We start from the raw sequence: 24057 nt of genomic DNA, 5'->3' as shown, positions 1-24057 counted from the left end.
GTTTTCTATCATGACGACCAATAAAAAACAACAGTGTTACCCCTTATGCTTTTTTTCATGATGACAAATAAAAAACAGCAGTGTTACCCCTTATGCTTTTTTTCATGACGACCAAAGAAAAACGACAGTGTCACCCCTCATGTTTCATTTGGTAAAAACGACAGTGTTACCCCCTATGTTTTATTCGATACATTTCGACAGTGTTACCCCTTATGGGTTTTTCATGACGACAGATAAAAAACGACAGTGTTACCCTTTACGTTTCATTTGATAAAAACGACAGTCTTACCCCTGATGTTTTTTTCCCATGATGACTGACGAAAAACAACAGTGTTACCCCTTATGTTTTATTTGACAAAGACAATTTTTTTTTTTTTTTAAATATGTTTTTTCTTCATGACGACCAATAAAAAACAACAGTGTTACCCCTTATGTTTTTTTTCATGACAACCAATAAAAAACAACAGTGTTACCCCTTATGTTTTTTTCATAACGACCAATAAAAAACAACAGTGTTACCCCTTATGTTTTTTTCATGACGACCAATAAAAAACGACAGTGTTACCCCTTATGTTCTTTTTCATTTAGACCAATAAAAAACAACAGTGTTACCCCTTATGTTTTTTTTCATGACGATCAATAAAAAACAACAGTGTTACCCCTTATGTTTTTTTCATGATGACAAATAAAAAACAGCAGTGTCACCCCTCATGTTTCATTTGGTAAAAACGACAGTGTTACCCCCTATGTTTTATTCGATACATTTCGACAGTGTTACCCCTTATGGGTTTTTCATGACGACAGATAAAAAACGACAGTGTTACCCTTTACCTTTCATTTGATAAAAACGACAGTCTTACCCCTGATGTTTTTTTCCCATGATGACTGACGAAAAACAACAGTGTTACCCCTTATGTTTTATTTGACAAAGACAATTTTTTTTTTTTTCAAATATGTTTTTTCTTCATGACGACCAATAAAAAACAACAGTGTTACCCCTTATGTTTTTTTTCATGACGACCAATAAAAAACAACAGTGTTACCCCTTATGTTTTTTTTCATGACGACCAATAAAAAACAACAGTGTTACCCCTTATGTTTTTTTCATGACGACCAATAAAAAACGACAGTGTTACCCCTTATGTTCTTTTTCATTTAGACCAATAAAAAACAACAGTGTTACCCCTTATGTTTTTTTTCATGACGACCAATAAAAAACAACAGTGTTACCCCTTATGTTTTTTTCATGATGACAAATAAAAAACAGCAGTGTCACCCCTCATGTTTCATTTGGTAAAAACGACAGTGTTACCCCCTATGTTTTATTCGATACATTTCGACAGTGTTACCCCTTATGGGTTTTTCATGACGACAGATAAAAAACGACAGTGTTACCCTTTACGTTTCATTTGATAAAAACGACAGTCTTACCCCTGATGTTTTTTTCCCATGATGACTGATGAAAAACAACAGTGTTACCCTTTATGTTTTATTTGACAAAGACAATTTTTTTTTTTTTTTAAATATGTTTTTTCTTCATGACGACCAATAAAAAACAACAGTGTTACCCCTTATGTTTTTTTTCATGACGACCAATAAAAAACAACAGTGTTACCCCTTATGTTTTTTTTCATGACGACCAATAAAAAACAACAGTGTTACCCCTTATGTTTTTTTCATGACGACCAATAAAAAACAACAGTGTTACCCCTTATGTTTTTTTCATGACGACCAATAAAAAACGACAGTGTTACCCCTTATGTTCTTTTTCATTTAGACCAATAAAAAACAACAGTGTTACCCCTGATGTTTTTTTCCCATGATGACTGACGAAAAACAACAGTGTTACCCCTTATGTTTTATTTGACAAAGACAATTTTTTTTTTTTTTTAAATATGTTTTTTCTTCATGACGACCAATAAAAAACAACAGTGTTACCCCTTATGTTTTTTTTCATGACAACCAATAAAAAACAACAGTGTTACCCCTTATGTTTTTTTCATAACGACCAATAAAAAACAACAGTGTTACCCCTTATGTTTTTTTCATGACGACCAATAAAAAACGACAGTGTTACCCCTTATGTTCTTTTTCATTTAGACCAATAAAAAACAACAGTGTTACCCCTTATGTTTTTTTTCATGACGATCAATAAAAAACAACAGTGTTACCCCTTATGTTTTTTTCATGATGACAAATAAAAAACAGCAGTGTCACCCCTCATGTTTCATTTGGTAAAAACGACAGTGTTACCCCCTATGTTTTATTCAATACATTTCGACAGTGTTACCCCTTATGGGTTTTTCATGACGACAGATAAAAAACGACAGTGTTACCCTTTACCTTTCATTTGATAAAAACGACAGTCTTACCCCTGATGTTTTTTTCCCATGATGACTGACGAAAAACAACAGTGTTACCCCTTATGTTTTATTTGACAAAGACAATTTTTTTTTTTTTCAAATATGTTTTTTCTTCATGACGACCAATAAAAAACAACAGTGTTACCCCTTATGTTTTTTTTCATGACGACCAATAAAAAACAACAGTGTTACCCCTTATGTTTTTTTTCATGACGACCAATAAAAAACAACAGTGTTACCCCTTATGTTTTTTTCATGACGACCAATAAAAAACGACAGTGTTACCCCTTATGTTCTTTTTCATTTAGACCAATAAAAAACAACAGTGTTACCCCTTATGTTTTTTTTCATGACGACCAATAAAAAACAACAGTGTTACCCCTTATGTTTTTTTCATGATGACAAATAAAAAACAGCAGTGTCACCCCTCATGTTTCATTTGGTAAAAACGACAGTGTTACCCCCTATGTTTTATTCGATACATTTCGACAGTGTTACCCCTTATGGGTTTTTCATGACGACAGATAAAAAACGACAGTGTTACCCTTTACGTTTCATTTGATAAAAACGACAGTCTTACCCCTGATGTTTTTTTCCCATGATGACTGATGAAAAACAACAGTGTTACCCTTTATGTTTTATTTGACAAAGACAATTTTTTTTTTTTTTTAAATATGTTTTTTCTTCATGACGACCAATAAAAAACAACAGTGTTACCCCTTATGTTTTTTTTCATGACGACCAATAAAAAACAACAGTGTTACCCCTTATGTTTTTTTTCATGACGACCAATAAAAAACAACAGTGTTACCCCTTATGTTTTTTTCATGACGACCAATAAAAAACAACAGTGTTACCCCTTATGTTTTTTTCATGACGACCAATAAAAAACGACAGTGTTACCCCTTATGTTCTTTTTCATTTAGACCAATAAAAAACAACAGTGTTACCCCTTATGTTTTTTTTCATGACGACCAATAAAAAACAACAGTGTTACCCCTTATGTTTTTTTCATGATGACAAATAAAAAACAGCAGTGTCACCCCTCATGTTTCATTTGGTAAAAACGACAGTGTTACCCCCTATGTTTTATTCGATACATTTCGACAGTGTTACCCCTTATGGGTTTTTCATGACGACAGATAAAAAACGACAGTGTTACCCTTTACGTTTCATTTGATAAAAACGACAGTCTTACCCCTGATGTTTTTTTCCCATGATGACTGACGAAAAACAACAGTGTTACCCCTTATGTTTTATTTGACAAAGACAATTTTTTTTTTTTTTCAAATATGTTTTTTCTTCATGACGACCAATAAAAAACAACAGTGTTACCCCTTATGTTTTATTTGACAAAGACAATTTATTTATTTTTTTTCAAATATGTGGTTTTCCTTGTGGTTTTCCCTCCAGGAAGGTTGCGCTCGATTTCACTAGCCCATTTGAGCCTGTTCATTATTGTACAGCATCCATTCTCTCATTGCTTGTGTAAACAAAAGAAGTAGAATATTAGATTTGTGGACGAAACGATATGGTGGGCTAAGGCAAGTTTTGGGTGGGGTTGAGCCCACCCAAAAAAGGTCTAGCTTCGCCACTGGCCGCCACCTAGGTACATTGCTACAATATGATTTCAACTCAAGCTAATTTCTTCTGGCATTACCATCTCACGGGAATGTAAGATAACACAGCTGGTGAAGAACCATCCTAAACAGGCAGGAGCTTCTTCTGTATGAAACCCGAATAAAATCCACATCTGCAAACAACATACTTTTATTAAAAATGTACAGGGTCAAGAGTGCTTGTGTTGATGTATTAGGCTGCTTTGTTAAGCTGCCTTCTGTTCCATGCTGTGAGAGTAGGCTAACGTGGCAAATTGTTGAGGGCCAAAGAGACAGTAATGCTTTATAATCAAAAACACATAATGGATAGGGAATAGGAAAAACAAAGTACAAACTATTATAACGGTTATCTTAATAAAGAGCAACTACCAAGATCTGCACTTACAATATCATATTAAAAACAGACTATATACACTTTTTAGCTCATCTACCAATACATTTTTCCTTTCATAAAATATATATGTAAATATGTATATTTCTAAATTTTTTATTTTAAAGGGGACCTATTATGCTTTTTCGACTTTCATGACCTATAAACGTTGTTATAATGATTCATAGTCATGTTTAACCATACTTAAGTGTCAAATAATGACGTACATGCATTTTGACGTATTCCCTGCTGACAGTCTGGGGTGGCTGTGCAGAGCGCTAAACACTCGGGACAACGTTTGCGATTCACTTGTTCACATTTCCGGGAAATCATCTACGTAGATGCACTCCTGCCGCGCCCCCATATGCCTGGTCAAACTGCCCGCGCGCGCGCTTCAAGGAAGGTAACCAATCACAACGGAGTTGGGTTGGCAGCAGGGGGGCGAGGGGGCGGAGAAGGACGAAACCGAGCGTTGACAGAGAATGCTGAAAGCGCCCAGATGAGAGGTAGAGTTTCCCGAAAATCTACATCGTTTTTTGTGTATGGTTAAACATGACTATCAATCATTATAACAACGTTTATAGGTCATCAAAGTCGAAAAGCATAATAGGTCCCCTTTAAGCAATTACATGTTATTGCTTAGTGAAATTATTTATTTTTCCTTGTCTTCCTTGTTCTTCTTCCTGTTATGTTTGTATTCTTCACGCTCACAGGGCCTGTTAACTGGCGTACACAGCTCACAGGAAGCAAGAGGACGGAGATTGCCTTAGGGTAGATGGGGCAAATGGTGAATTGCACGCCCTCCTCTCAGCCTAGCCCTTAAGTGTTGCGCATGGAGGTGTCGTCATCAACAGAGAAATAAAAATAAACTATTTGCTTGCTTTGGCTCCATATGGCCTACGACTTGATACAAAAAGTTCATGAAAGAGAAGGGGGAGGTGGGGCTCAGTGGGAGGAGCTACGGTCGTTGGCCACGTCCTGCAGCCTGCGGAGCAGTGCCGATTGGTTCTCTGGACACGCCTTCTTGGGCTCTGGCTCCTCCTCCAGGGGCAGGCTGTGCTTCCTGCTGGGACTCTGCCCTGTGCGGATCATGCTGTTGATCTCCCGGAGGCGCTGCAGGGGGCGATAGAGGACACAGAGATCAGGCTGTGTGTCATACCTTTAATAATAGGTGGAAATCTAATAATAATAATAATAATAATAGCATCGTGTTATAAACTCATGTTTGTGTCTGCATGTTGTATGTATTGTGAGGGCGTGAGTGAGAGAGTGAGTGAGTGAGTGAGTGAGCGAGCGATCAGTAATGGAGGGAGTGGGCGAGTGAGAGAGAGGGTGTGTACAGTGACTGTACGTGTGCATGCGTTCGTCTGTGTGTGTGTGTGTGTGTCTCACATCCGACGGGCTGTTGCTGATGTAGTAGTATATGTTGTGGCGGGGGGGGGGCGTGGCGGGGCCGCTGGTCCCGTGCGGCGAGACGTAGACGCAGTGTTTACTGGACAGCTGCACGCGGCGGGCCGCACCACACCTCACGCTGGGGTACGGACACATGGGAGGGGACTCCGCCTGGGGCGCACACACACACACACACAGACATACACGCACGCACACGCACACACACACAAAAAATGGCAGGATTATTAATATGAATACTCAAGCATGGCTCAAGTTTTGAATCTAATAACTAGATTCTACCCCCCCCCGCCCCTCAACTGCCCCCCAAACAACTGCCCCCCCCCCCACCCCCAGGCGGACTTACCCCTGCGGAGGGAGAGCTCAGGGAGTATCGCAGAGCAAAGGGCCGCATGGGCGTGATGTAGACCTGGTTGTAGAAGCAGATCAGGTCCCCCCGCTCCTCCTGGTCCATCAGAGAGGTGGAGGAGGTGGAGGGGGTGGAGGTGGAGGAGGGGGTGGAGGGGGGGGTGCTCAGACTGACACCTGTAGGAGGCGGATGGAGGAGGGAGAACAGTGTCAGAGACGGGCCGAAGGGAAGTACCTGCCATCTTCCTAGTTCATCCGCATGATATAGTGTTCCACTCCTGGTTCGTCGTCTGCTGTTGTGTAGACCTGCTGTCTACTCTGTTAATACCGCTGTTGGGTAACAGCGTTAGGGCGATGTTGTATATGAAAAGCACCACACATCCTGTCATATTATGTGTGACCGAGAAGTTGAACTCTGTTTCAGCCACGGAGATCAAAACACACACTGGCTCCACCTTACCCTGCTCTTGGGTTTTGGTGATAGGGGACTTCAGCTTGCTGACTTTGCTGCCATCTGAAAGGTTCCTCCGACTCTCTGAGATCAAGACACTCCTGTAGACCTGAGAGGCACACAGTGAAGTAGTGTCAGCCACATACAGTCAACATTATCACCCTGAGTCACACACACAGGCCTTCTGTTAAAATGGTCACCGACAGTATTAAGTAGTATTGTGTCCACAACGTCAATACAAATAATACTCTTACAACGTCAATACAAATAATAATACTTAATGTAGGGTTAATACTAACCCTACATATATATGAGTATTATTTGTATTCATGTTGTGGTGTTGCTCCTGATTGGTCCACCAGAGGGAGCCAAAGGGATACAACCACACAGAGAACACAGGGTCTCATGTCATACCACCCCACTTGTTAAAATGATCCTATCCATGGGTACTTTGAAGAGCATTTTGGCTGTTCACAGTCTCTTTATCGGTGCAGGTTTTGTCATAAACAAGATAATAATAATAATAATAATAATAAATGAAATTTATATAGCGCTTAATATGGTACTCTAAGACGCTTAGATGTGAAGATGTGAAAACCGTGTGTAATCAGACAGAACGGAGCTCTCCATCTCAACCAAGAACTGTTTCATATCACAGATGTAGGGGGCTGTATTGGATAGGAATCAGCCTTACGGTGCTGCAGGCTTGCGGCTGGGTCCTGTAGCACTTCATGATGTTCTGGAAAGATCTGTCTTCCCTGGTGACCTGTAGAGAAGCAGCTCGCTTAAATCGGCACCTCTCACCCCACCAGTATGTCCATCAACCCTGTGTCCAACCCAAGTCAACGACACAGTACACACGCAGAACGACACCCAAGACAGACAGACAGGGGGGGCCGAGGAGCAGGCAGACGGACGGACGGCGCCACACGGACCTTGGCCATGACGTAGACGGCACACATGAGCAGCTGGTCGAGGTGGCGGTTCATCAGGAGCTCAGTGCAGTGGACCAGCGAGTACTCGAAGCACGACCAGATCTTCTGCCGCAGCTCACGGGAGATGTCCAGCTGGGAGCACAGGTCTCTGAGCCGCAGGCTGGCCAGGTGGTACACCTGCAGGACAGGGGGGGGGTCACTAGGTTCTGATCCTGAGGTGCTGCGACTCGGTACAGGAGGTAGATTGAACCCCTGGTGAGGTGTTGACTCTCACAAGTAATAATGATGTGTACAAGACGAAGAGAAGCAGCATGAGGAAGGGACTGTTTAGAACACCTAATATAAGACTCAAAGAGAAGTCATGGGAATATATAGAAATTTGAATTATGGAAAATGTCTACCATAAAATGCTGTTGAATTTGAGCCAGCTGAAACACTGAGACCTAACAAACAAGTTGAAGGTGCATGATGTCGTGACATCTTCCATCCTGACTGACGACGTCATGTCAGGCCCCGTCCACACGGAGCCGAAACGGGTGAAAACGATCCGGTTTCGTTTTATGCGGTTCAGGAATGTCTCCGTAAAGACGGAGCCATTGCTAAACCGCATCGAGCTGTAGAAACGCTGTAGTAAATATTCAAGGCGCTGGTTCTCCACAGAGAAAAGTGGAGCGCATCAAGCCTGCGCGCTGTATACAAACATTCAGTCACGAGGAGATTCAACCCTTTAAATTGAGCAAAAGTACTTTTTAATGTAAAGTTAGTAATTCAATTTATCAAGGGGCTTTATTTAAAGCTACAAAAAGAATACAATAAAAAAAGAATTCAACGCAACTCCTGACGTCCCCCAGCTGGTGGGGGGGGGCGATGACGTGATCGCTTGCGTTTCAGGCGTCCACACGAATCCTAACACGGAACCGCATAGGTCCGGATAGATTTGTAAACCCGGGGCCTCAGTCACTGCGAGGATGGGTTTACCCGCTGGGTGTTAATGGTGACCCTCACCTTCCTGAAGAACAGCGACAGGGAGCCCTTCCTCAGCGGCACGCTGGCCGGTCTGCTGGGCGCTTTGGGGGCGGGGGAGGGGCCGCTGATGGTCCCCGTCAGAGCTTGGGCCGAGATGGGATGCAGCGTGGTCGATCCCTGGCCCGGGATCATCTGGAGCGGGAAGAAGGTGATCCCTGCAGGTTCAAAGGTCATAATGAGGACCACGTGTCCACGGACTACATGGATTGACCCAGAGCCGAAGGGGTGGGGTTGTGTTGGTCGGTGAGCCCTCGGCCTCACCTTGCAGGGGTATCTGCACCGTGACTAAGGTGGGCTGAGCGTCCGTGGTGTCCACGAAGAGGCGGCGGCGGTGGGGGGCGACGGCGCTGGGGGGGGAGTTGTACCTGTCCAGCAGGCCGGTGGGAGACGGGGACACACCTGAAGGTGGGGACAGGGGGGGGGACGGCGTCATGCATCGGTGCCCCTTCTGTTGTACTGTCTGCTTCTGTCTCGTGACGGGTCGTCGGACGGTTACTCAAATGTGGGCACCTGCACAGGTTTGCTACGGGACACCCACCTTTGAGGGTGCTGTTGGCGCTGAGGTCGGGTCCACGGGTGCCGGGGGTGATGGGGGAGCTGTTGGACCTGCCGCCCGCCGCCTCGCTCTCCTCCAGGTAGCGGGGGGGCATCACCTGAAACACACGGCGGCCCCACTTAAAGGCTCAGAGGACCCTGTTCTGTTATGAACACGATACGTCCCTGTGCTGGGACGGCACAACCAAAAACAGACTAAGGGATCGGATCAAGTTACACACTAGTGAGTGACTAAGCACAGAGTAACCTTCTATCACATCACTTGAATTCAGCAATTGCACAATTTGAAAAAAATCTAATCATGTAATGTAATCATAATGTAATCATTTCCTGATTCCACAAGAAAAAATAATAATTGTGTTATGTATGAAGTCAGAATAATATTGTTATAATGACTACATCAAATAATGTAGGTGTACAAATATTTTTTGAATAAACAATGCGGTCCATATAAGTAACTTATTAGGAAAAATGTGACGATTTTCGCATCATCAATAAGTTTAGGTAGATCGTATTTGTGAGTGAGGGAGGGAGGCTAGTGTACCTCCTGGCAGGTGGGGACCTGGCCCTTAGCATTGCGGAGAGAGTCCCAGAGCGGGGACTGGGAGCCCCAGGCCAGCCTCTCCACCACCGTCTCCTCCACATGGTTCAGGTGCTTCACCACCTCGCGGAACAGGCCCTGCTCGGCCCGCACCAGGACCTCGATCACCTGGACACGAGGAAGGAGAAGCATCTATGTGTGTTGCGTTGTTAACTAGAGTCAAGCATTGCAATGCTAGCAATGAGTGTGTGTGTGTGTGTGTGTGTGTGTCTGTGTCTGTGTGTGTGTGTGTGTGTGTACCTTGTAAAAGTGGTAGGCCTGGATCTTGAAGATATTGAGGATGTTTGGGAAGTCTCCCGGCGGTCTGTAGGAGAAGATGACGATCTCCAGGCAGCAGGCCATCAGAGAACCATGGAAGATATCCTGCTCTAGGATGCCCTGTCCCACAGACAGACACACACACACACACACACACACACACACACACACACACACACACACACACACACACACACACACACACACACACACACACACACACACACACACACACACACACACACACACACACACAAGAACGATAAACATCTTAGGGCGGCAAATGTGTATTCAAGTAAATAGGCAAATGTTTTGTCAATATTTTGACATAATAGTGCAATTACAATGTACCCTTTTCCTAAAATAGAGCCTCATGATGTCTCATGTATCATGTTTTGAAGTTCCTCGATGGCTATAAAATTCAAATCTGTGTATCTCAAAAGTGTATCCTGCTATACAACAGTGCAACGCTGGTAAGAACTGCAAAGCCAGTGGAGCCCCGGTGTGCATGTATGAATAAAGATTACAATTTGGAGAAAATAATTGTAAACTAGACTTGAGTTCTAACTGAGATGTGACGTTGTTTTCTATTCCAATTGTTGAATCTTCTCTGCATCCCTTACGTGTAGTATACTCCGACTAGCCCATTGTGCGACTGGAAGGTGTGTGGCAACACATCACATCAGTGTGTGCTTAGCTGCTTGGTGCATGTGGGGCTTACTCACAGAGAGGTCGGCCTCTCCCAGGATCATCTTCTCCCTCTCCACGATGGCCTCCAACATCTTGTAGTACAGCGCCTCCCCCAGCCGGAAGAACTTCACTGCCACGTCTTCAGGGAGAAGCAGACCCCCAAACCCACTCAGCTTTTCTCACTCAATTGCTTTTCACTGCTGTCAATGTCCCTGTCTGCATTCTGTATGGTGTGTTGCTGAATGAAATCATGCTCTCACTGAATGAAATCATGTCCTCACTACACAAGGTGTCTGCATATGTTTGCGTATTTGATTGTAGCGTTCATATCTGTTCTCTAGTGTTCATATCATTTCTCCTGCTAATTCAATGGCCGGAATCAACCCAATTGAGGGGTTCACTGTGTGTTAATGCACTAGTGTCTAGACTCACAAGTGTGTGTGTGTGTGTGTGTGTGTGTGTGTGTGTGTGTGTGTGTGTGTGTGTGTGTGTGTGTGTGTGTGTGTGTGTGTGTGTGTGTGTGTGTGTGTGTGTGTGTGTGTGTGTGTGTGTGTGTGTGTGTGTGTGTGTTTTCACCTTTCCCCATCCCCGGGCCCTCCAGGCTCTGGTCCTCATAGTGTTGGCAGAAGGTCTGGAACATCTCCTTCAGTCTCGTACTGATGACATCACTGGGGTCCCTAGCACAGGCTCTGTGGAGAGTACAGAGACACAAGGTGATGCTCAGACACACACACACACACACACACACACACACACACACACACACACACACACACACACACACACACACACACACACACACACACACACACACACACACACACACACACAAAGACACACGCATACGGTCCCCTGGGTGTTACCTGAGGATCTGGGTGAGTTTGGCGCTGGGCCCCTGTGTGGCCCCTGTCAGCAGGCTGTGGAGCCGGCCCACACTCTGGATGGCTGAGGACACAGGAGAGGACAGCCGGGGGTCCGGGGGGTACCTCCTGCTGGACAGCGGTGTGGAGACCTTCAGGGCCGTGGCCTGAGCACAGACAGAGGACAGGTGGGTGCAAGGAATGCAATGGAGTGCAGTCTCCGATTAGGAAGGTAGGACTGCACCTTTTTTAACTTCAAGTCCATTCAGAATCACGTCAATAAAGAGAAGGTAGGGGTTCCATTTCCAAGGCGTCAAACAGAGTATATTTCCGCAGGGAGTGGATCTAACTAGTATTTATTTGTTTATTTGACAGGGACAATGCACAGTTCATTAGCCGTGCCAGATTTAGCTATAAGTTAATTTTCAACAGTATTCCCTGGGCAGGAAACAGAGGATATCATCTCTGTCAAAAGGAAAACCTAACAACTAAATAAAAACAATAACACACGATTTTACAACCGTAAGTAGCCACTACGCTCGCCTCTCCTGCCTCTCTTTATCTCAGAAATCCTAGCCAATATCAAAAGAAAAGGATAATCTCCCAAGCACAAAAACATGGACGAGACATCATAGAAATTAAATCAAGAGCAACAAGAAAGAAAATGTCAAGCTGACCTATGTGTGCATGCGTGCGTGTGTGTCTGTATGCGTGATTCCTTACGGTAAGGCTAGCGTGCAGCCTGTAGGCGGCGCTGTCCTGGTTCTCCGGCGCTCCGCTGAGGCACGGCGCCGGCGTGCCGATGTCCTCGTTGGCCCCCTCCCCGGTGAAGATCCTCTCGTCCAGGCTGCCGGTGGACAGGACGTGCTCCTCGTACACCCGGCTCAGAGAGGAACTGGGGAACGCAGCGGCAGCACGCGCAGGTCATGATATGCTGCGCCACGTGCTTTGGTATCATGCTGCGGAGTCAGCTGTACAGACTACATCATGTTATGCTGTGTGCTATAATATCTATTGTTAATATGCTATTATAACAATTAGTAGTACAGAATAGAGACGGCAGTAGAAGAAGAAAATGTATTAGTGTATAACAGAATAGAGTCGATTATCGTAGAATCGATGATAGTGTAGCAGAATAGAATACAGAAGGCAGCAGTGGTAAAGCTTAAAACTGGCGAGGGAAAAACATACAAACTGTCTCCGAAGTTCATTGGGTCAAGGAATCCTGTCAAGGTGTCCTCTCTGCCTTTCAGGATCTGTGGAACACACACACGTATACATTCAAAATGTCTTCCTGAAACCCATCCCGCAGAAATAATGTGTGCGTGTGTGTGTGCGGGTGTGTACCCTCTTGTGGAAGAGCATCTTGATGAAGGGCTTCCAGAAGTGTTCTTTGACTCCTTTGGCCTCCAGGACCAGGCCGTCGTTGAGCTCACACAGCTTCCCCAGCAGGCAGTAGGACCCCGGGGCCGGCCTGTAGTCCTTACTGCCAAACTCCTCTGGGAGGCCTAGAGCACGCACGCACACACACACACACACACACACACACACACACACACACACACACACACACACACACACACACACACACACACACACACACACACACACACACACACACACACACACACACACACACACACACACACTTCATCATAAAATTGATATATTGGCTCATTAATCAACTTGAAGGAAGTGAAGGAGGGTCCCCGGGTTGTACATAGCTGCATTGTTTCATTGTGAGAGTGTTCTTACTCACTCTAAACTTAACCTTTCATCTGAAGTTCCTGAGGTGCAACAAGTACTGTATTCCTTCCCGGACAGTAAGCAGACGGGTGGAGGTGATAAGATGTGTGTGTGTGTGTGTGTGTGTGTGTGTGTGTGTGTGTGTGTGTGTGTGTGTGTGTGTGTGTGTGTGTGTGTGTGTGTGTGTGTGTGTGTGTGTGTGTGTGTGTGGGTGTGTGTGTGTGTGTGGTGGGGGGGGGGGGGGGGGTGTGAGATCAGACCTGCATCATTATCAGGGATCACAGCCTTCCCCTTTATAAGTGTTCTAGACATGCAGTTAAAACCACATAGAGGAAGCAGACTGTTAAGTAAACTGTGGTGAAAAATAAAGTGCAGCCAGGTTCGCTCCTGGATGCAGTTTTCTGATGTCCCTGAACCAGTAGCTAGAGCAGCGTTGGGCACATTTCTCTTTATCCAGAAGGCCTTAGTGACTTAGAACAGGATGGCACCACCACTAACCTTTGGCTGGGTGCAATCAACCAAGATATGATTCATAATGTTCCCGGCCAGTCGTTCTCTCTGTGGGGCAAAGCCCAAAACAATCCTTACTCCTGTGCATGATCATGTTTTGACACGGAGAGGAGGGGCTATTCACGCTACTCAATATTCTTTGTTCGCCGGTCATATATAGAAGTCGGTGGCCCGACTATGTGAAGTCTATGTGTGGGAGTCATGGCGTTGCGGGCCGGATTGAGGCGGACCAGTGGCCGGGTCGGCCCCCCGGGCTTATGTTGCCTCCATGAGCTGGAGGATAGTTTACCCATTCCTACTGGAGATGATGGAACAAAAGGAACGATATAGTCCTGAACTTCTGTCAGACATTGACAGTCTAGGAAGACGGAGGATGAGGTCTTCAAACTCGTTTTCTTCTAATGAATGACCATTTTCATAGATCTTGGTTAGGGGTATAACAGATGTTGTTTTTGATGTTTGCGTTACATGGATTATTAAAAGTCTTTCTTATTACATTCTGATGTACACATTTGCATTAAGAATTGATTTGGAAATGTTACTATACATCATCGCCTCATAAAAACTTTGGCAGCTTTCTTAACCTTCAAACAATCCTAAAGGATTAAAATCACAATCCATTTGACTGAAGCAAGATCTGCGTCACGCGTGGACGGCTTCCCACGCTGTCTTTAGAGGGGCGAATAAGAACAGGGAGAGTAGTTCAGGGTACCTCTGAAGTCTGGGTTGAGCAGGTCTTTCCGGGCATTGCAGAGCAGGGCATTGGTGAAGACCAGGTCCAACGCACACAGCAGGAGGTGGTAGGAGTTGACCAGGTCGTCACTGATCATCGGGAAGTTACCTGCAGACCGGGATGAGTGAGGAAGTGGAAGAGAGGTCGTTAAGGGAGGAAGAGAGAAACAAGTAAAAACAAACAAACAGGCAAAAGAAAGGTAGAAGAAAAATTAAATAAATAAGGAAAGAAATAAAGTTAAATTCCTTCCATTAAAGTTGGGTGCTTTTTCTATGGTATCCATAGTAAAGAGGTAAATAAGGGTAAAGGTTAGTTACTGAATAACAGTAAAAGGCTTTCCTTTCTTTAACTCACCTCTATTAGACCCTGACTGAAGAACAGGCAAGCACAGACATGTTTCATCACAAATATTTGCCCAGATTCTAACCAATGTGGGGATTTCTGTGGCCTGAGCTGGAAACAATACAATGACAGCCAAGCAGCCTCTAGGAAACAGACCTAATAGTTAACCAGTATAAACCTCAAGACTGAAGATGGATGTGCCTATGAGCAAGGCAATTTAAACAAATTTCAAAGCCAGCAACAGCGTCGGTTTTTGCACGTTTCGTTTGACTTCCTTTGTTAAAATAATATAAATGTCTGTGTTGACATGGCTACAATGATTGACTGGACCATGTCCAGCCGGTGCTAACAAGCCTGAACATGTCCTCACATTAAAACCTATTGTTCACACCCTCCACCCTGGCCCCAGCAGACGCTCTGACCCTCCACACTAATCTAATCCGTGGCTTCGTTGGTGCTTAGCAGCACTGCTGGCCCACTGCCAGTTTTTTCCAGAACATCGCTTCGGTTCTGAATTCCCTATACTCTGATGTTCTGGTGGGCTTGCTTGGGTGGTACACTTGAGTGGCTCACTCGGTTGGCTCACTTTGGCTCAATAAAAAAAAAAAAATTGGGATTTGTAGGATGGACCCCCCATTTTAGAATGACTACACATTAATTCTAACCATAACTTTTGAGTTCTACAAAGTGTTTTATAATGTCCCGAATAAGGGAAAATGATGCACAAATAAATTTAGTCAAAATATATTTACATAAAAACAACAGGAAGAAATAGTCAGAATCCCTTTACTGAGATTGACAGAAGAGATTCTGTACCGTTTTATAGGTTCCGTATATGAGCTTTCATACTCTCCCTGCTGCCGGACATACCCCCCTCTTAACTGCCATGTTTAACACTAGTGTACATGTTCAACTGAACTTCAACTGGTGCTTTGGTTGGCGAGTCTCTTCGTGGTTACCTTTCGCATGGATAAATAGAATCCAGCAGAAGTTGAAGACCTCAGAGACAGTGCACGGATGCCGTCTGAGGAGGGAAAGAAGATTAAGCATTCATTCCTAAATGCATTACCCGAATGTTCTCTGTTTGATTCAAATGCCCATAATCCCATAATTAACCAAATGTCTCGTGCTTTGACAAAAGCTTGTGTCACATGAATGCGTTACATGTCTTTGCTGGTTGGCAAGGGCACTGAAAGCACTATTAAAATGGGCTGGCCTGGGGGTTATCCCGCAGAAACCCCCACAAAATGTAACATCCTTTTTCTGTATTTACACGCCCTCTCAGGTATGTATGTCTTGGCAATTCAAAAGGTAACCTAAGCAAATGACATGTAAAAAGTCATATTGTTTTTTAAGGCCAACTTACTATAAATATCTATATTTATCTAACTTCTGATAGATCAGTACCAATAATAATTAGCGATACCACCAAGACAGTATACATGGTTGTCCACGGCCATTTAGAAACAAAGTTCGGATTTAGTCAAATGTCTCTTAAACTTGCCATCACTATGGATCCACCTGTATTGAAAAACGAAACACTGCAGCACAAGAGGAACAATCGTCTCTCTTTGTCTCCTGGGGTGAGGGGTGACGCATTTGTCATTGTGAGGTGTGTATTCCTGTCACCGTGGTTACGCCGCCGTCCCCCCCTACCTCTGCTTGCGGCTGCGGTGAACCCGGGGCGGCTCCTCGGGCGGGGCCTTGAAGATGGACCTGAAGATGGGGACGTACTTCTTGAAGATGACCGCCGACACGGTGAAATTACGCTCCAGCTTCTCGGTGCTCTGCCGGAAGTCCGTGGGCACGCTGGCCATGTCCTGCCACTTCTTCATCTTACTGAAGAACTCCACCAGGCTAAGAGAGAGAGAGAGAGAGAGAGAGATGTTGATAATGTACAACATATCTATTTTTAAACTCCCTAAATTCTATTGTTCAACGTCTGGTCTCGTTTTATATGAGTATATGTTTTATTCAACTTTGCTAACTTACATTTACCAGCCATGGACTATATGTTTCAAGGTTCAATTGTCACTCTAACAGGCTGGTGGTAAACTGGTCCAGGAGACTGTGGAGTGTGTTGCAGTAAATCAGCTTCTGAGACAAAGGGCATGACAGGGTCCTCCATTGCTTTGGAGACGGGGGGGAAACTTTTGTACAGCCACTCACAACAGTGAGTAGGCAAGGAATTACACTGTAAATCCCCTGCCTTTTGCACAAGATAGCGTTAAGAAAAAGGGACAAACATAACTCATCGTTGACCGGTTGGTAGTATTTCTGGTATAACATGGGGAAGAGGTGGACGCCGGCTATGTTGTATGTTGACCTACCTTTGTTCTGAGCAGCGTAGGATCCTGGTCAAGGAGACATAGTTGCCCTCAGCGGTGCCTTTACCCACAGTTGGCACAGAAGACCTACAGGCCACGTAGAGGGCACATGCCAACCAGTGTAACTCACTCCCCTGGGTGGGTGAGGTTGTCGTGGGTGAGGAGGTAAAATAAGGAAAGGAGGAGGGAAGGACAGAAAAGCACAGACAGACAGACAGATGCAAAGTGTCACACTCTTTATTGGGAGCTGGGGCATCATGTGTCACCAGGGCAATCAACCATTTTGGAAATTCTCCCCTCTAGTGGTCTAATGTCATCGTTTACATTTGTCACATGTCATTTGTTAATAATGTTTTCTTACGTGTCTTAAGTCACTGAGCAGAATGTCTAAACGCGTCTATTCATTCGTGTTTCAAACAATGATTATAATAATACGTCTATCGGAACAGCGAGCTGGTTGGTAGGCCTACTTGATCAGTAGGCTACTGTTATTATACAGTTGTAACGTACGAATATAAACCCATTGCAATGGAAAACCATATCGAGAAGTGTATATTTAAAGAGACGTCTGAATATCTACACTTCACAAGGAAGTTCCAATGCTTTAACAAAATGCTGAAGGAAATTCAATATCGCCAATTATTACTGAAGATAAACACACTGATAACAGTTTGTGAATGTCAGTGTAAAAGTATACACTGTAGCAGTGATCCAATCACACTGCAACAGTTAGTGAATGTCACTGTAAAAGTATACAATGTAGCAGTGATCCAATCACACTGCAACAGTTATTGAATGTCACTGTAAAAGTGTACGCTGTAGTAGTGAACCCATCACACTGTCTGTAACAGTTTGTTATTGTCTAAAATAGGCGCGTATGTCCACGCTGTATTCGAACGCAGAAACCAGTAAACAACATCATATACCAGTAGATATATGTATATCGGACATTTAGGTTTACCTCCAGAGTGTAATTCCTGTTGATGTTCTCGTAGCTTTTCCATGCCTCACTGCTCGCCTCCTCGTCCATATTCAAAGCTCGACACAGATCCTCAAACCCAGTTCGGGCTTTCTGCATAAACTCGTCCTCGTCGCTCATTTTGAGTTGTCGAATAGAGGTTAGCTCAAATTACGAACTTTAAAACGTACCCCTACTACCAAACCACGAATGTCCTAGTCCTCAGAGAGAAAATAAACGTGTAACAGTGTTATGAACGCGCTATAAAGACGAGGGGTCTGTAGTATGGCCATTTAAATGCCCTGTGACTGACAGTTACTACGTTGCGTAGCGCGTCTGCGACTAAAACGTAGGGTTCAGTAAACCACGGCGAACAGTCTGCGGGTAGGTCATTTCCTGAAGTACTTCGTATGTGAATAGCCACATAACGTCAACACAACCGACGCCCACTAAAAGTGCGTTGCAGCGAATGGGTGCAAAGGAAATACTCTACTTCCGGTTGTGCGTGTTTCTCATGTCAACACGATTCTTTTAGGAATCCCGATTACGTTTCGAAATATATTCATGGTTTTACGCTTGTAAAGATTCTAAAACGAAATATTAAATGAGACTGGTTGGAAAGGAAATGGTCTACTTCCGGGTGTGCGTGTTTGCCATGTCAACACTATTTTCTTTGGAACCCCTAGTTTACATTTCAAAATATATTCATGGTTTTAGAATTTAAGATTCTAAATATAAATACTGCTTGGAGGTACAACTAAATACCGACAAAAAAAAGGATTAATTTAACGCAGATTTGGTTTGTCATGCTAAAATGCATGATTTGTATCCAATTCGAATCAAATAAACATGATCTCATCATAGTCGTCTCTACATACAAGCAGATTTGATGCAAGAAACAGTCAATTCACCAGGGTCTACATTAAAGTATTTATGATATCAACATAATTTATGTGGATGTCTTTTCACACTTTATATAAATATACTTTATATACAGTGCAAACCAAGCTCATCAAATAATCTATTTCAAGTGTAAAAATACTGCGTGGAACGCCTAATAGAAATATAAACACTAATTGACTAATTGACTACAGTATCAACACATCTCGAAATAAAACTTGCACAAAAATGTCAACAATTTCCAATATGCTTGAAGTAGTTCTATCAAACCAAGACGTTGAAAAACAGTACATTCTCATGAATTCCCTTCTTAGTAGTGAAACGACAGCTCATTGACAGTAGCTCTCTGGAGCTCAGACAAGCTAGGCTGGCTGCTCAAGGGCCAGAGGCAGAGAATAGCAGGCTCAGAGCAGGGTTGTGATTGTTTACTGAAGGTGCTGGGGCGGGGCTCTGTTTTATTTAATGCATTAAGTAACGAGTGCCTTCAAGGCTGACCTTCATTTCTGAACAAGTTCGGGTAGTCAGTGTCAGCACATTGTGTTCTCATTCTCTTTGCAATCACATGCAATTCCAGTGGGCTGGTGTATGTTAACGGTGTGTGTTCGTTTGCTACGATTTTTCCGCAGCAGCAGTCGTGGTAGTAGTAGTAGTAATAGTAGTAGTAGTAGTAGGCTTCGGGTGTCATGTCTCCTCCTGCAGATGGGACGCAGCGGTGTAGTCGTGTTCGGGGTCGTCCATGATGGAGCGCAGGGCGTCCAGGGCCTCGACGGAGACGGTCAGAGTGCCCAACACCACGCTGCTGTCGTCAACCTCCACCACTGAACCAGACCACCACAGGGACCACAGCGCTCATGTTAACAGACCACATTACTCAGACGGAGGTGCGGAAACTGTTGTTATACTACGGCGTTATACGGTCAGAGGGTTTCAGTGCTTCATTAAGTAGAAATCATATCTAAACGTAGCTACATCCTACATATAAGCACACAATAATAAGAATTGCATGTTATCGGCAGGAAATATGCAACTATAATGTAGAACAATGTATGATACAGAATAACATCATGTACAACTCTATTATATAGAACTGTGCGGCTATAGATGAATAAAAAAAGGCACTTCAAAAAAAAGTGTGTGTGTGTGAGTGCATGCGTGTGTTTGCTGCCTGTTCTAGCCAGCAAATTCAAATTTGTGCTTGAGTTGTAGTGTCGTTTAGCAGTGCATAACGGCAGTGTTGACAACTTGACTGGATTTTTGCCCCTGGGACAAAGAGATCTAACTTTGGTAGACTGCCAGGTTACTGGCACTGGCATGTGTGTGTGTGTGTGTGTGTGTGTGTGTGTGTGTGTGTGTGTGTGTGTGTGTGTGTGTGTGTGTGTGTGTGTGTGTGTGTGTGTGTGTGTGTGTGTGTGTGTGTGTGTGTGTGTGTGTGTGTGTGTGTACCGTTCAGCCTGCTCTCCATCAAGTCCTGCTGTTTCTCCAGTATGTCGGGGATCCGGAGATAGGCCACACCCACATCTTCACATTCCCTCTCCTGCTCCTCCTCCTCCGGGGGCTCGCTCACCAGCGTGAACCGGATGCTGTCCAGAACCACAAACGCACCATGCACCATGCTCAACTGACATCACTTACAACCTATTTAGAAATACAATTGGGGTTTCTGATTGTTTTCTGAAAATCCACTTCACTTTTTTTTAAATAACAGCTAGCTTGTTATTTACCTACCCCATCATTATTCTGCTTGTCATGTTATTATAAGTTATATCTACCCGACATCTAAAGGGTAGATATGTCCCATTCTTAATGAGGTTCTGCACACCTTTCCATCTGAGGGTTTCGACCTTCCAGAACACCTCTCAGCAGCTCTCTCCTTGGCCTGTTGTTCTCTTGGTCCACATGGATCACTGTGCAGATAAGATATGGTAGAAAAAAAATATATAGTTGAAGTATCTTTTGATGAAAGGAGTTGACGGGTAATTGAAACACAGCTTTTCCCCCTGCCTCCCTACAGACCAGCCGGCCTGCTTCTTAAGAAGCCTGCTTCCATCTAAACGACCTGGCCTCGTTCTAAGCAAGCTGGTCTCCTAATAAACTAAAATCCATGACATTGACATGGCCTCCTTCTTAAGGTGCGTTCAGACCAAAAGCGAATATTCTACTCGCTTAACTTGGAGGTTGCGCAAGTGTTTCAAGCTAAATTCACTGAAAAGTTGAAATATTTAAACTCGAGCGAATGTATGTATTCGCACCAAGCCTTCGCTTTTGGGATGAAGGCATGGTAAATGAGACGGCCTCTTTCTAAACGAGCCGGCCTCAGTCTAAACGAGCAAGCCTTGGTCTTAACGAGCCGGCCTCTGTCTAAACGAGCCGGCCTCGGTCTAAACGAGCCGGCCTCGGTCTAAACGAGCCGGCCTCGGTCTAAACGAGCCGGCCTCGGTCTAAACGAGCCGGCCTCGGTCTAAACGAGCCGGCCTCGGTCTAAACGAGCCGGCCTCTGTCTAAACAAGCCGACCTCTGTCTAAACAAGCCGGCCTCAGTCTAAACAAGCCTGCCTCAGTCAAAGAGAGCCTGCCTCAGTCTTAACGAGTCGGCCTCTTTCTTAACGAGCCGGCCTCAGTCTAAACGAACCGGCCTCAGTCTAAACGAGCAAGCCTCGGTCTAAACGAGCAAGCCTCAGTCTAAACGAGCAAGCCTCGGTCTTACCAATACAGAGCGTAAAGCAGTGATAGTGTATGGGATAGCTAACCATTGCTGTAGTTGTAGTGGACACTCTGGCCCGGCGCTGGCTTGGGCAGGGACAGGGGCGTCTCCTCAGAGGGCAGGTCCAGGAGAGAGTACTCCACAAACAGACGCACCACACTGGGGTCGTGGGCCGCCCGCGACTCCGGCTTCAGGTTCACCGACACGATCTCCACACGCAGGCGCTCGGAAGACTGGAGGTGAGCGTAGGTATTACACAGCGACAATAGACACATTCGAAAACATTTCAAAGAGTTTACATTTAATTTGTATGTATGCAAGGAGAAAACGTTGTATAATGAACTTCGATTACACAACAATCGTTTGTTTTTTTTCCAATGATGGTTCCCTAGTGGTTCATTCCGCTTAAACCAGAGTATCCCACAATGTTTAGATATTGATTATTATCCTTTATAACATTGTTACAAATTTTAAACAAAGCCAATTCACCAATAACGTGATGTCATTAATAGTCCCACGGGCCAGAGGGCCCAGAAAAGAAAGCCGTTTCTTGGCTTTAACAAACCTTGGTCCCAACCGAGCTCTGCCCAGGGACGATACAGTCATCGCTGTCAGAGAGGTCCCCTTGACCTCCCCCCACCACTGAGGAGGCTCCTTCAATGTCTGAGAGAGAGAGAGAGAGAGAGAGAGAGAGAGAGAGAGAGAGAGAGAGAGAGAGAGAGAGAGAGAGAGAGAGAGAGAGAGAGAGAGAGAGAGAGAGAGAGAGAGAGAGAGAGAGAGAGAGAGAGAGAGAGAGAGAGAGAGAGAGAGAGAGAGAGAGAGAGAGAGAGAGAGAGAGAGAGCGCAGGAGCTCCATAGGTTAATCAGTACCGAGGTACAGGCGGCACCAGCCTCAGACCGATAAGCGGCCTCACCTTCTCCTCCGCCACCCCCCTCCCAACCACAGCCTTCCATGACGCCCCAACTACTTCTCCATCTGTAAACTCTGAAACAGACTCCTCTCATTCAGCCCTCCAAACGTACCTTGATCTCAGTTGAATTCAATGTATTTTAAATCAATGTAATAAGTCTTGGAATACTGTTAAGAGTGCTATATCAATAACATTGATTATTATGATGATATAATTATTGTAAATAAATGTAAATAAAATGGACTTCAACATCGAGGGTATTACTTCTACTTTTGCGTCACAAACCAGAGTTGAAGAGAGTCAGTGCATGAATATCACAATTTATCCTACAGTTGGACAGTAATGGATACCAGGAAGGATAGAAGATACCATAGCAGAACATGAGCTGCAGCATTGGTTTATTCATGTCCCACTTTAAACTACTTTAAAATCGATCTACTTTGAAGGCCTGGAGTTATTTTACAAAGGGCTCAACTGCTTTGCGGTTAAGGCTGACATTGATGTAATGGTGCCTCGGAGGTTTTGTGTCACTGGTTGCTTAGAGACGTGATGCAGCAACAGCATAGAGTTGGTTCGTAAACAGACGGTAAAATCGACAGAACTGTGAGATACTGACAGTTACCCTCCAATAAGATGTTTTGCATTTGCATGTATTCTTACCTTCTGCAATGCTTTCCTCTGACATCTCAGAGTCCTCTGAGTAGGACTGGGAGCTCGCTGGGATCAGCTGGCCTTCGGAGAACTGGGACACCTCTTCCTCATCGTCCTCGTGGGTGCTGCTGGGAGGTATCGGAGTCCCCTCGGAGGCACCCTGACAAACCCAACAGAGTACAACTCCCATGTGATCTTACAATCGCACAATCATATCAGCCTACATCTAAATTCTAACACTATACTTATTACTTAATATGCATATTTTAAACACAATTTAAAATGAGATGGACATTTACTCATTGAATTCACACAATAGAAAAACTTCACCCTCCCCACAGTTAAAGAAAGATAAAATGAGCGCCCCCTGTGTGATCATAGTCTGAGCTGTTTATCTTTATGAATTATGAAAGTCTCACCTGGCTCCTTGCTTACCTTTTGAATGGGCGGCAGCTTGGAGCTCTCCCTCTTCTCTGGGGGATAGCCCCGGTCCTGTTGGGCAACATCACACTGTTCATCGCTTATATTTAACAGTGACAATGGTATACTTTGACACTTGACGTATCGAGTAAAAATGTGCTGGCAGAGAGTCAGTGCCAGCGCCGGTCGGTCTATCAAGGTTAGATCTCCTTGTCCCAGGGGCAATAGAGCCGTCATGTTGTCAGCACTGTTGTTGTCCACTACTACACGAAACCTCAACCCAAGCAGGTGTCACACACACACACACACACACACACACACACACACACACACACACACACACACACACACACACACACACACACACACACAC

At 44.4% G+C, this 24057-nt stretch overlaps 2 protein-coding genes across 3 annotated transcripts in view; both read right to left on the bottom strand.

Annotated features, from left to right (window-relative positions):
- Positions 1–4117: 4117 nt before the first annotated feature.
- On the bottom strand, positions 4118–18535 carry rbl2 (retinoblastoma-like 2 (p130)). The gene is made up of 22 exons (XM_060060746.1): positions 18106–18535; positions 17148–17278; positions 16474–16674; positions 15777–15841; positions 14455–14583; positions 12834–12994; positions 12678–12742; positions 12210–12381; positions 11490–11653; positions 11203–11315; positions 10662–10765; positions 9919–10056; positions 9622–9786; positions 9061–9175; positions 8784–8921; positions 8502–8677; positions 7497–7673; positions 7256–7327; positions 6571–6670; positions 6109–6287; positions 5745–5915; positions 4118–5465 (listed from the first exon to the last, which is right to left on the bottom strand). Exons 1-22 carry the CDS (start codon positions 18241–18243, stop codon positions 5298–5300), a joined length of 3042 nt encoding a protein of 1013 aa, XP_059916729.1. The 5' UTR covers positions 18244–18535; the 3' UTR covers positions 4118–5297.
- Positions 18536–19627: 1092 nt separating this feature from the next.
- rpgrip1l (RPGRIP1 like) overlaps positions 19628–24057 on the bottom strand; it is a 16009-nt gene continuing 11579 nt past the window's right edge. Inside the window, exons 20-26 of one of the 2 annotated variants that reach the window (XM_060060743.1) lie at positions 23700–23756; positions 23274–23424; positions 22268–22365; positions 21749–21935; positions 20822–20906; positions 20446–20582; positions 19628–19820 (exon numbers count right to left, since the gene is read on the bottom strand). In XM_060060743.1, coding sequence (XP_059916726.1) covers positions 19684–19820; positions 20446–20582; positions 20822–20906; positions 21749–21935; positions 22268–22365; positions 23274–23424; positions 23700–23756 — 852 coding nt within the window. In that variant the 3' untranslated portion in view covers positions 19628–19683. The other variant, XM_060060744.1, reaches the window with a different exon arrangement.

Source organism: Gadus macrocephalus, chromosome 9 (genome assembly GCF_031168955.1).
Source record: "Gadus macrocephalus chromosome 9, ASM3116895v1".
Lineage (NCBI taxonomy): Eukaryota > Metazoa > Chordata > Actinopteri > Gadiformes > Gadidae > Gadus > Gadus macrocephalus.
Note: the sequence above shows the minus strand (reverse complement) of the source record. Positions and strands in the feature narration are given on the sequence as shown.